At 51.8% G+C, this 12,595-nt stretch overlaps 1 protein-coding gene across 5 annotated transcripts in view; it reads left to right on the top strand.

Moving 5' to 3' along the window:
- The first annotated feature begins 219 nt into the window (after positions 1-219).
- H6pd (hexose-6-phosphate dehydrogenase (glucose 1-dehydrogenase)) overlaps positions 220-12,595 on the top strand; it is a 35,703-nt gene continuing 23,327 nt past the window's right edge. The window contains exons 1-2 of one of the 5 annotated variants that reach the window (XM_039109705.2): positions 220-527; positions 8,012-8,146. Coding sequence is in view for 1 of the 5 variants with exons in the window: in NM_001106698.1 (NP_001100168.1) it covers positions 523-527 (5 nt within the window). In the remaining 4 variants the exon portion in view is untranslated. Of the gene's footprint in view, positions 528-5,491; positions 5,855-8,011; positions 8,147-8,201; positions 8,380-12,595 lie in introns of those variants that run through there. The other 4 variants (XM_006239460.5, NM_001106698.1, XM_006239459.5 and 1 more) reach the window with 4 other exon arrangements.

Below are 12,595 nucleotides of genomic sequence, written 5' to 3'. Positions count from 1 at the left end.
GGAACTGCTCAACCTCTGAATCTCCTCAACCACACAACCACTTTCTCTACCCCTAGCATCCTTAGGGGTACATGCGTGTCTCCGAGGAGCAGGGAAGTCCAAGAGCCAAGAAAAGCAGCTGGCCACCAGGGAAGCACTCGAAGGCCCCGCCTTCTCCGGCGCGCCCGCGAGCTAGGGGGTGTGCCCAGGCCCTAGGCTCCGCCTCCTTGGAGCGCGCTTCGCCCCAGGCCCCACTGCGCGCGCTCCTGGCGCCCGGAGAGCGCGGCGCGGGGCCGCGGTGGCCTGAGGCCTGCCCGCTGGGCCCTGACACTGCGCAGCTCGCCTCTGCGGCTTCCCGGGTAGAACTTGGCCCCGCGCCCTGGGCTCTCGCCGCGTGCCCGGGCGCTCTCGGAGCGCCGAGGCGCGGCCCCGCGTGAAGCGCGCACCTGCCGAGGACGAGGCGCGGGCAGGGGGTCGCAGGTTCCCCAGCGCCCCCGCCGCCTGTCGTGCTAGCCAGCCCTGGCCACTTCCCGGACGAACGAAATGAAGTAAGCTGCACCCCACCCCGCTTGCTCTGGGCTGCGCATTTTTTGCATCCTAGGACACGCCAGCCTGCCGGCCACGGCGGTGGCTCGGGTCCCACGGTGCTCGCCCGAGTCACCGATCCTTCACCCGCACGCCCCTCCTTCTGCGGAATAAAGGCGTCGTCACCCTACCCAACCCCTGCATGGCCTGGGGTTGCGGTGCAGTTAGGTGGCGGGCCAGTAGGAGGCGGCCAGGCCCCTTCCCGGGCAGCCCTGGGGTCCCAGCGTGCCCTTGTCCCTGGGCTTCCTGGAACGTGCCGCGGAGAGCGAAAGCGAGCCGGTGCTTTCCCAGTGCTTAAGCTTTGGCAGTTGCTATCGCATGAGCGTTTCCCACACACCGACCCAGCACATTCTTTTCCGGAGGCATGGGGCCTCTGAAAGTCGACTCTCCCAGCCCCGGATATTTAGCTAGAAGTAAGAACTGAAATTCCTTCCGTAGTACAGTACAGTAGCCAGCTCACCCACTACACCGTGACCCCTGAAAGGTAACGGGTTAGAAGTGACGCACGGCTGACCGAATCTTTGAGTTGATGAGGGTAATCTTTATTTTGGGAGCACATCACAGAAAAGCGCCTGTTTAAGAGGGGCATAGTGGTCCACACCTTTAATCCCAGCACTTGGAGGGCGGAGGGCAGAGGCAGGAAGATCTCTGTGAGGTTGAAGCCAGCCTGTAATACGTTAAGAGTTCTAGTCACACAGAGACCCTACCTTAAATATAAAACACAAGACTATCTAACAGAAAGCAGCAAATTGCTGTTGGCTGTTTGGGTAGCTCAGGGACCGTTTTAAAGGAGAAAGAAAAGATGGGCTGGTAGGGCCCACCTCTTATCCTAGCATTTCTGAGACAGAGGCTGAAGATGGAGAGCCAATGCAATCTAGCCACACTCTTGTCTCCAGACAAAACCAAGCCATAACAGAGAATTACGAAGATTGCGTTAGCCATCTACCGTCCAGTCCTCCGGATCCTTCCAATCCGTGAGCAGCTGTGCTGGCTTGCAAGTCAGCCAATCACTTGCACCACGTCCTCACACAGTATTTTTTTGTTCCCTGATCTGGTTTCTTCTGGCCAGCCACGAACATGGGGGGTTGTTCATTCCGATTTTGCAGCTAGGGAAAACACTTGAATTAAGCCATGGGTTTGGGCTACAGTTACAGCCTTACTTCTTTGTTCTTTTACACCTAGGACATCGAACAGGCTAGGAGAACACCAAACCTTTGAGCTAAAGCCCCACTTGTGTGCAGTGTTTACTAAGCCTAGAAGAGAGTGTGGGATCTTCTAGAACCAGAGTCATAGTAGAGGGTTATGGGCTGCCACATGGATGTGGAGACTCAAACCCAGGTCCTCTGCAAGAGCAACATGTGCTCTAACCACTGAGTGAGCTCTCCAGCCTCATATATTGTGCGTGCATGCGTGTGTGTGTGTGTGTGTGTGTGTGTGTGTGTGTGTGTGTACCTTCCTATGCCTGTAGAGAACAGAAGGGGAGTTGGATCTCACAGAGCTGGAGGTACAGTGAGCAGCCTCGTCAGTGCTGGGAACGGAACCTAGGTCTACAAGACCAGCAAGTGCCGTTAACTGCCGAGTAAACTCTCTAGTCATCGTCCCCCCTCCTGTCCCCTATTTGGTTTATTTTAATTTTATTGTATGTGTGCGGTTGGGTGATTTATCTCTGTGTATATCTTTGTACCACCTGTGTGCCTGGAACCCATGGAGGCTGGGCGAGGACCGGGAATTATAGATGGTTGCGAGTGGCCATGTACATGCTGGGACTTGAACTCGGGTCCTCTGCAACAGCAGCAGGCACCCTTAACTGCTGAGCCATCTCTCCAGCCCTACTTTGTGTTGGGAGACAAGGTCTTATTTTCTATCCCAAGTGGGTCTCGAGCTCTCAGTTCTACCTCAGCCTCTTCAGACAGGCAGCCCCCGGCCCTCACGTTCTTTATTCCTCAGTTAGACTTCTCTAGGGCAAAGAAGGGGCCATCCCAGCCCCCGTACCTCTTCACTCTCATCCGTGTGATCAGATGAAGCAGCTGAGCTCTCATGATCCAAACCATGTGGTTTTTCTGCAGCAGGGCGGCTCGTTGGTCTCCAGGCGCGGTAGGAAGTACGTTCATGGTGCTGGCGAACAGTGGTAGAAGCTAGCAGTTCTCAGTTTGCCAAGTGTGGTGCCCACATGCCTTACTGCATCGCCTTCATGTGTGCTCGTAACGGGCTTGCTCTTCTGTTCCGTGGTTGAGAAACAAAGAGGTAAAAGACCGTCTCAGGTCACCTAGCTGTCGAGAAGCACAGAATCGAATCCCAGATTGTTTACCTAATGTCCTAGCCCACGGGGCCTGTCAGGTTTCACTAGGGTATGGACAAAATGTGCTCCTGATATCAGAAAGAGGCCATGAGAAGTGCTGGTAGACATGGGGGCCAGAGCAGTGTTCAACCAGCTGGCCAGTGTGAGCCACCACCGGCAGGAAAACCAGAAATGTCTGTGCTGCTGTTGGCCATTCTGTCATTGGGGATCTGGTCACACATTCTTTCTTGTTTTTTTTTTTTTTTTTTAAAGATTTATTTATTTTCATGTCTGTGCGTGAGTTTTTGTTTGCATGTATATATGAGCATCTCGTGTACAGTGCCTGCAGAGGCCAAAAGACGGTTCTGAATCCCCTGGGACTGGTTGGGTAGGTGCTGGGAACTGAACCTAGGTCCCCTGCAAGAATAGCAAGTGTTCTTAACCACTGAGCCATCTCCCACCAGTCTTTAGCTGCATGATTTATAGAGCCTTTAGAGATCAGCTCTACGACCAAACTGCTTCCATCCACGTCCTGTGACCTCTGAGTTGTCTGACCTTCAGCCAAGGTAATTCACCTTTCGGCGTTCACCGCTGCACGAGCGGTTGATGATAGAACATGCCTCACAGAAGCACAGCAAGGACAGAAGGCTGTGTGGCTTTGTCATGCTCTGAGCCTAGCATTTGGCATATGACATCCAATGCCAGAAATAGCTCACAATACTAATATCGTCGTCATGAGCAAGAGGCAGCTGCTGGTGGGCTCCAGTGTCATGTGCTACAAGTGACCACGACGGCCTTTTGATTCCACGGTACCCTTCAGCCCTGGGTATCTCATGCACGAGGTTACAGCGATCCTGTGTAAACGGGATTTATTTCGTCATTAGCAGATAGTGATGGGGAGCCTGGCGAGTGCCCTGCCATGTGTGTTTTGGATGTGGGAGATACTGCAGGTAAGTGAATGTACCTTTCCATGTCCAGGTTGGACTTGACTTCTCGGGAGGAGTGCGTGGCAGGCAGTAAGGGCTAAGTGTAATTATCATACAGTGTCTCGGGAAGTGTCTATCCCACTCAGGGCTGGGGATGGAGCTCACTTGGGACAGTGCTTGCCTGTCATGCTTAACACATCCAGTGCTGCCTGAAACTAAACGTGGGGACACGTGCCTGTCATCCTAGCGCTCAGGAGATAGAGGCTGGAGAGATGGCTCAGCAGTTAAGGGTACTAGCAGCTCTTGCAGAGGACCTGAGTTCGATTCCCAGCACCCACAAGGCAGCTCTCAACTGTCTATAACGCCCATTCCAGGGTGTCTGAAGCCCTCTTCTGGCCTCTGCGGGCACCGGGCATGCATGTGGCACACACAGTCACACAAAACTCACACACACACAAAGTAAAAAGTTCAAGGACATTGAAGGTCATCCTCAGCTACATTGCAAGTTTGAGGACAGCCTGGGCTATATGAGGCCTGGAAGGAAGGAAAGGAAGAAGGACCGTAGAGAGAAGTAGGTTAAGGAGGAGGCATGAGGTGGAAGTGGAAGATTTAGTATTTTGTGGAGTGGTCTGAGAAAGCCCCACTGAGCAAGCGGTCTTGCTGAAGTTGGTGTGGTATGTGTTATGTGAGTACCTGCAGACAAGAGAGAAGAGCCAGTACAAAGGCCCCGAGGCAGGAGGATGGGCAGAATACTACAGGAGGTCAAAGAAATGCTGGCAAGAAGCTGGAATGTGTAGACCCCTTCCTACCAACACTGAGGGTCACTCTGGCCCTGTGCTAGACTCAACTCCACAGGGGCCAAAGGAAGCTGTAGGAGGGAGGAAGGACATTCTGTAACAATCTGGACAGAAGAGATGGCGGAATAGACAACGGTAGTGAGAGACACTGTACTCCAAACCTGTATGACCCTTGTTGTGTCTGTGTGTGCACATGTGTGTGCACATGTGTGTGCACGTGTGTGTGTGCACGTGTGTGCACATGTGTGTGCACATGTGAGCTCAGAGGAGAGACACTGGAGCTGGAGCTCCCCTTCCACCCTGCGGCTCCCGTGGAGTGAGCTCAGGTCATCAGGCTCAGTGGCAGACACCTGAGCCACCCCCAAATACGATCTGAAGGTGCGCACTGGTATCTGCCAGCAGACCAGACACCTCTAAGGTGTATGGTTCGAACATGTCCGTGTTTACTGGGACCTGTGGAAACTGCATTTGAAGCAAGTTGAGAGATGTGGTGTTACATGCCTGAAATCCAAGTGCCAGGGAGGACAAGGCTGGGGCATACCAGGCTTGGGGCCAGCCTGGGCAACGTGGAGATCCCTCGTCTCAAAAACAAAGAAGCATGAACCTGAAGGGAAGGGGAGGGGAGGGTGGGAGAGCAAGGAGGGAGTGGTTTGGATTTGTGTTTAATAAACCAGTTGGATTTAGATGTGGTTAAGCCCAGTCAGCCTTCAACTGATGTGATCAGAGGATCAGAGAATGAGTTGATCGTCTACCCTGGAGGCGGAAGGGGAAAAGTCCAAACTGGAAATACCGGCTTAGCCACACAGATAGCAACTGGCTGGTCAGTGCTGAACAGCTGCGATGTAGGAGGTGGGGGCTGGGGCTGGGGAACTTGAGTTATGATCTTTTCCAATGTCTGCGTTGTACATGTTGCCCTAATTAGTTAGCAATACCAGGTGCAGCAAAACATGATCCTGTGTTAAGGAAACAATAAGTTCTGAGTGCATGCTGACCTTTGTTCTTGACAGAATTTGGTTGGTTACTCATTTATGTAACTTGGCTTTAGCAATGGTGGTGTTTAACAACCAGCTGGGAAAAATACCCGGATCTTTTGCAATCAAACATTGCAGAAAGGTACAAAGGGGCTTGGAGGTCTCCTCTGTGCTTCCCGATGCCTTCAGAGGAGGCCAGGGAAAGGGCTCTGTGAACTTAGGGGAGAGCTTCATCTGCAAGCTCCCAGATTGGCCTTGGGGAGACCAAACGCAGATCACAGTTGAGTGACACACGGGTTGTGTTCTTGGCCTACACTGGTAAGTTTGGCATTTGAGCCCCGGAACTGGAAGGGACCCTTGGCTGATAAGGATGATTTTGTAAATTCTTTCATCTGAATTCTTGTTTCTTTCCCCATCCTTTTTTTTTTTCTTTTTCTTTCTTTTTTTTTTTTTTTTCCAGAGCTGGGGACCGAACCCAGGGCCTTGCGGTTGCTAGGCAAGCACTCTACCACTGAGCTAAATCCCCAACCCCCCCCATCCTTTTTTTAAAAAATTAGATATATTTCTTTATTTACATTTCAAATGTTATTCCCTTTCCCGGTTTCCTTTTTTTTTTTTTTTTTTTTTTTTTTTTTTTTGGTTCTTTTTTTCGGAGCTGGGGACCGAACCCAGGGCCTTGCGCTTCCTAGGTAAGCGCTCTACCACTGAGCTAAGTCCCCAGCCCCCTTTTCCCGGTTTCCTGTCCACAAGCCAACCCCCCCATCCTTTTAAAATTAGTATTTATTTTTATTTAAGTACACTGGTGTTTTGCCTACGTATATGTCTGTGTGAGGGTGTCGGATCCCCTGGAACTGGAGTTAGGGACAGTCCTGACCTGCCATGTGGTTGCTGGGAATCGAACCCAGGGCTCTCTGGAAGAGCAGCCAGTGCTCTTAACCACAGAGCCATCTCTCCAGCCCCCCAAATTATTTTAAAAAGTCCAGATTCTGAGGCTGCGATTGGGGGCATCCCTCTTCCAGCCCCACCCGTAGGAAGCAGCTTTGTCAATGGGGGTGCAGGTAATGGCCCCTAATCTTCTTCCTCAGTTCATCTTCCCACCCATATCTTGTGGGCATAGAGGCTGGTAACCAGCAGGCACCAGCCCTGCCTCTCCATGCTGTTGGTCTCGGCAGGGACAGCCTTGGGGTGGCTGGCCATGCCCCCCTTTCCTGTGAGTGTGAAAGGAAAATAGAGCTGGACACTGACCCTGCTCACAGGGCTGGCCAAATCAGTCTTTCCCCTTCTGGAAAGTTAGCAGGGCCCTTGTCTGATGGGCGAGTCTCTCCCGGATGACCTGTCTTATGGGGTGGGAGAGCCAAGGGTGTTAGAATAAGATCCCTGTGTGCATGCACACATGAGCCTGTCGGAGCAATGTATTGTCACCCAGAGAAACCCACCCTCCTTCCTGCTTTCCCTGCTTGCTGACTCCCACCTCCTCTATGTGTGTACACATGTCTGTCTACATGTGTACCATGTGCATGCTTAGTGTAGGCTTCCCCTGGAACTGGAGTTTTGGATGGTTGTGAGCCAGCATGTGGGTGCTGGGAATGGGTCCTCTGCAAGAGGGAAAAATACACACACACACAGACACACACACACACACACAGACAGACAGACAGACAGACAGACAGACAGACAGACACACACACACACACACACACACACACACACACTCTAAACTGCTGAGTCATCTCTCCGGCCCCCAACCTCCCCCATTCCTGCTTTTCTTTCTTTTGATTTGGGGTTGCTACGTGGCCCAGGCTAACCACACACACACACACACACACACACACACACACACACACACACACACTCTAAACTGCTGAGTCATCTCTCTAGGTCCCCCCCCCCCATTCCTGCTTTTCTTTGTTTTGATTTGAGGTTGCTACATGGCCCAGGCTAATCTTGAACTCACAGTTCTCCTGACTCCTAAAGGCTGAGATTGTAGGCTTGAGTTATCATGTCCTGTTCTAGCTGTTTCGTGAATGTGAGTTGTTATATACGAAACTGTGTCTTCCACAGTCTTCTTTTGTTGTTGTTGTTGTTATTTTGGTTTTCGAGACAGAATTTCTGTGTGCATCCCTGGCTGTCCTGGTCTCACTCTGGAGACCAGGGTGTAGACTTGTCTCTATAGTTCTTGGTCCCGTAACCCCACTACTGTGGCCTGTGTCCCCGCTAGCACTTCAGTGCTTATATAGATAGGTGGTGGCATCTCCTTGATAGTAGAGTGGGGACCTCCCTTGAAATGTGTGGGACCAAGGACCAGAAAATAACCCGGGCACAGTTAGTCCATTACCAAGATCAGGAAACCACGGCCTTGGCAGTTTAAATGCCTTGTTCAAGGCTGTGTGGTTGTTTAGGACGAGGTCAAGAACAGGCTAAGAATGACATTTCCCGTGTCGGTGTTGATGTCACTGTCCTCTCTCCCCGCTCCAGCCTCTCAGCCTGTTAGTCATGCCTTCCCGACTGATTGCTTAATTAGACAACGAAGAAAACAAGGGAGAAGAAAGTTCCTAAGTGGGCATTTGGTTTCCTGCTTCTTGACCAACGTCCGTAGCGTGTGCATCACTGGTAGGTTTATTTCAGAGCCCCTTCCTCTCCGTGTAGAGCCCAGAGGGAGAGGGCTTGAGTAAAATCGCTCAGATCACAGCTTCTCTGTGGGGCCAGAGGTGGTACAGCCTGTGGGAGGAGAGCCAGAGCGGAGCCCCCAGATCTCACTGTCCACATCTTGGGAGGCTGAGATGGCTTGCGAAGTTGGTGATAGACTTTGTTCTCCAGGGCAGGGTCAGCTCTGTAGCCCAGAGGTAAGGGGACTGACTGGTCTAGGTTTCCTCTCAGTAAAGGCATTGGGCCGCCCTAAAGCAGGGAGTCTCTCTATCTTTCATTTTCTTCCTTGCTTGCTTCCTTCCTTTTTTTTCTTTTCTTCCCCCTTTTTTCTTTTTTCCTTTTTTCTCTTTTTTTCCAAGACAGATCTTCAAACTACTTGTATTGCAGGCTGGCTTGGTTTCTGACCTCCCTGACTTCACCTCCCAGGTGCTGGCTTAGCGACTGTACATCATGATACCTGGACTGTTCAAGTAATCTAATTAGTTAACATCTGTCTAGCGTTCATGTTTTAACTTTGTCATTTCATTTCGTGCGTGTTATGTGTGTGCCCACCATTCAGTTGCCACAGTGTGCATGTGTAGGTCAGAGGACAAACCCTGGGAGTCGGGCTTCTCCTTCTATCACATCAACCCAGGGACTGAACTCGGGTCATCATGGTTCTTGGTATCAAGTACCCACTGAACCAACTCATTCACCTGGGGGAGGGGAAGTGCAGAGGGAGGAGAAGGAGGGTAGGAGAAGAGAGAAAGAGGGTGGGCAGAATGTGCAGAGTGGGGACAAAGAGACGGTGGGAGGGAGAGTGCATTTTCTTATCTGTTTTTGGTTTGAGAGACAGAGTCTTACTGTGTAGCCCAGGCTAGGCTGAACTTTCAGTAATCCCCCTGTCTGAGCTTCTGCCTGCCGGGATGTCAGGCGTGTGCTGTCCTATGTGGTTAGTAGGGTTTTTTTTTTTTTTTTTTGGTTCTTTTTTTTTTTGGAGCTGGGGACCGAACCCAGGGCCTTGCGCTTCCTAGGTAAGCACTCTACCACTGAGCTAAATCCCCAGCCCCTAGGGTTTGTTTTGTTTCCTTTAGCCAGGTCTCAAACCTCATCTGTTTGTCTTTGCAGCCCTCCCCTCCTCAGCTGGCAGAGTCAGCACGGCTGTTTCTAATGTAGCCCTAGAGTTTGGCTGGGGCCTCGCTCATGCTAGATAAGCACTCCACCGTGGGTTGGAATTTCCATCCTCATTTTGAGACAGGGTCTCTCTGCACGGACCTCTGCTTGTGGCTCAAGCTGGCCTTGAACTTGTGACCCTCCTGCCTCAGCCTCCCAAGTCCTGGGATCGCAGGCGCAAGCCTCCGTGCGTGGCTTCAGCAGTGGTCTGTAGATTCAGTAGCTTCCTGTACTAGGAGTGCTGGCCCAGTGCTTGGGCGGAGGGCGAGTGTGGTAACTTGGGCTCTATGGCTTCGTGATCCATTCCTCCTGGTCGCCTCCTCAGCTGTATGATGAGAATCACGCCAGAACCAGTGGTGAGAGGTACAGCTCCGTCCCCCAGGTCATGCCCACTGCCACAGTCAACTCGGGGTTTCTCATCCGAAGCCATTGCTGATAAGGAGATGGGTGAACTAAAGCATCTGAGGACCGGCTCAAGCAGGACTGCGCTGACTTGGTGATGAGAGTGGAGGGCCAGGCCTGCGATATTTTTTATTTTTTTGCTTTTATTTGTTTTTTTCATTTTTTTCCTTTTTGAGTGTTTCCTGTGCACAGTGTGCATGCTCGGTGTCTGTGGAGGCCAGAGGAAGGCATTGGACCTACCCCCCACCTCCGGGACTGGAGTTACAAACAGTTGTGAACTGCCATGTGGGTGCTGGGAATCTAACTCTGAGAGCAACTAGGATGTTTAGCCGCTGAGCCGTTCTCTTGCCCCAGGCATGTACGCTTTGATGCTGGCCTCCTATGTGCTCAGTGTTCTGGAACCTTGCTGGCTACTCAAATCCGCTCCTCGGACCCAGGCATCATCAGCTCCTGAGGCCTCCCCATCACCTTCTCCATCACAATCTGCCTTTTAAAACAGTTCCCCAGGAAACTCGAACACAGTGTGCTTCAAGCTATGCTGTTAAGGTTAAGAAAACAGGATCATGGGGCTGGGGATTTAGCTCAGTGGTAGAGCGCTTACCTAGGAAGCGCAAGGCCCTGGGTTCGGTCCCCAGCTCCGAAAAAAAGAACCAAAAAAAAAAAAAAAAAAAAAAAGAAAACAGGATCATCCTAAAAAAACAAGAAACGCGTATACCACCCGTGGAGGAGTAGCCACGCAGGTGTTTAGTGATCGCACTGTACACAGCTCTGTTGAGATAGCCAATGTTGCGTGCTTCAGGAGCTCTGGGAATATGAGAGAGGAGACTGTTTGACTTGGGCACTATGTCCGGAACACACGCGCTGTCCGAGGGAAAGTGTTAAATAGAGGGCCAGAAGGCAGTATGGGCCGGGTGATATCCATCCTCCTTGTCCTCAGAGAGGTGGCCTTGGGCCCCCCTCCTCCTGACAGGGCTCCCCAACTTACCCCCTGTACCAGCACATCCCGAGCCCTGGCTCCCAGGACAGGATCAGGAGTTTGGAACGGTGTCCTTTGCCAGCTGGCACCACCCCCTTCTCCAGGCTGTTCTCCGGGCTTCGGATTTCTCCCGCACTGACCTTGCAGCTTCTCCTTCCCCCGGGGCAGAGGCTGCTGGCAGCCGAGAAAGAAAGGCTCAGGTGCCAAACAAGGACGGGAATCGGGAAGCAGAGGAAAGTGCAGTGCCCGTGGTCCTGTGCCCATGTGTCTGTCTGTTTGTGTGTCTGTGTTTGGGAATGGGTAGAGATGCAGGGACAGCAGGTGAGGAAGGCTGGGCCCTCTCAGGTCCTTTAGATGGATGGAGATGTGTTGTGCCTCGTGGATGTGCCACAGACGGCCTGCCTTTGTCTTACTTTGGTACCCCTGGAGCCATTTTGGGGAGGGGGTCCTCAGAGAGATGAGGAAGGAAGGCTAGGACTAGGTAAAAGCAAGTGTGTGGCTCACGCCTGCGATCCCAGCACTTCAGAGGCTGAGGCAGGAGGATTGCCATGAGTGTGAGGCCAGCCCTGGGCTACAGAGTAATGCCCTGTCTCACACAATCATAACAACAGTAATCAACAGAGGCAAAGTGAAGGCCAACTGAAGAACGCTGGTGGGCTGGCCAGCTCTTTGGGGCCTTCTGTATGTCTGTCCGACGATCTCTCCGGACCCCAGTTTCCCATCTGTTCGGCCATATTTATTCTGTTCACGCTGTCTGTTTTACAAAGGGTGCTTACCCAGTTCTGTAGCTGCCCCTTTACCTTTCCATCTCCAGGCTGAACCCCATTTGGGGTTACTTCCCCGTTGCTGTGGGTCCTCCCCTCTTTACTTCCTTCTGCCCTTCCCCAAAGCCCAGGGTCCATGGAGACCCGGAGGGCTGCAGTGAGAGAGACACAGACAGCACTTGGCCCTGTGACTTCCGCCAGAACAGAGGACAACACAGTAAATACTCAGGTGCTCTTGTAACTTGGCCCAGGCTTCTTGCCTGGGAGGGCATGTTCACCTAAGGAAGGCCAGCAAGGCAAGGACCCAGCCTGTCACTCTGTCACCATGGAAGCTTCATTCCACTGCACCTCAGCTTGTGTGAAGGGGGCTGTAGTTAAGCTGGCCTGGGTGGGTCTTCAAGTGAGTGAGTGGTTTTGTGGTTGGCACATAGAAATATGACTTTTACACCACACCATCAGCTATTCTGTGACAGTAGTAAAAGACAGCAGGTACTGCCCTAAGCATCGGATAAGCACGAGGTCATTTTATGCCTGTAACAAGCCTGGGGTGGAGGTACCAGGACGGCACCATTTTATAGTAATTAGCATTAAATAATTGTCGGGTTATTAAGGAGCTGAGCTGGGATTCACACTCAGGCATAGGTCTTTTGTTTGTTTGTTTGATGGTTGTTGTTGTTTCTGTGGAGGGGGTGTTTCAGATAGGGTTTCTTTCTGGCTGTCCTGGAGCTCCTGCTCTGTAGGCGGGGCTTGAACTCAGAGCTCTGCCTGCCTCTTTCTCTGAAATGCTGGGGTCCAAGGCGTGCCCCACCACGCTGGACTTGTTTCTTGTTTTTAAAAGGATTTATTTACTTTTATTTTATTTTATGTATTTTTTTTCGCTTGTATATATTTTGCCCTTGGGGGTGGCGGAAGAGGCCATCAGATCCAGTGGAACTGAAGTTACAGACAAGTTGTGAGCCTCCTTACGGGGGATGGGACTTCGCAAGAGCAGCCAGTGATTTAACTACTGAGCCAGCTCCCCAGTAGTTTCTTTTTCTTTTTCTTTTTCTTTTTTCTTTTTCTTTTTCTTTTTTTCGGAGCTGGGGACCGAACCCAGGGCCTTGGGCTTGCCAGCCTCTA

This window comes from Rattus norvegicus, chromosome 5, assembly GCF_036323735.1.
Source record: "Rattus norvegicus strain BN/NHsdMcwi chromosome 5, GRCr8, whole genome shotgun sequence".
In the NCBI taxonomy this organism is placed as follows: Eukaryota; Metazoa; Chordata; class Mammalia; order Rodentia; family Muridae; genus Rattus; species Rattus norvegicus.
The sequence above is the reverse complement of the archived record's forward strand: the minus strand, read 5'-3'. Positions and strand labels throughout refer to the sequence as shown.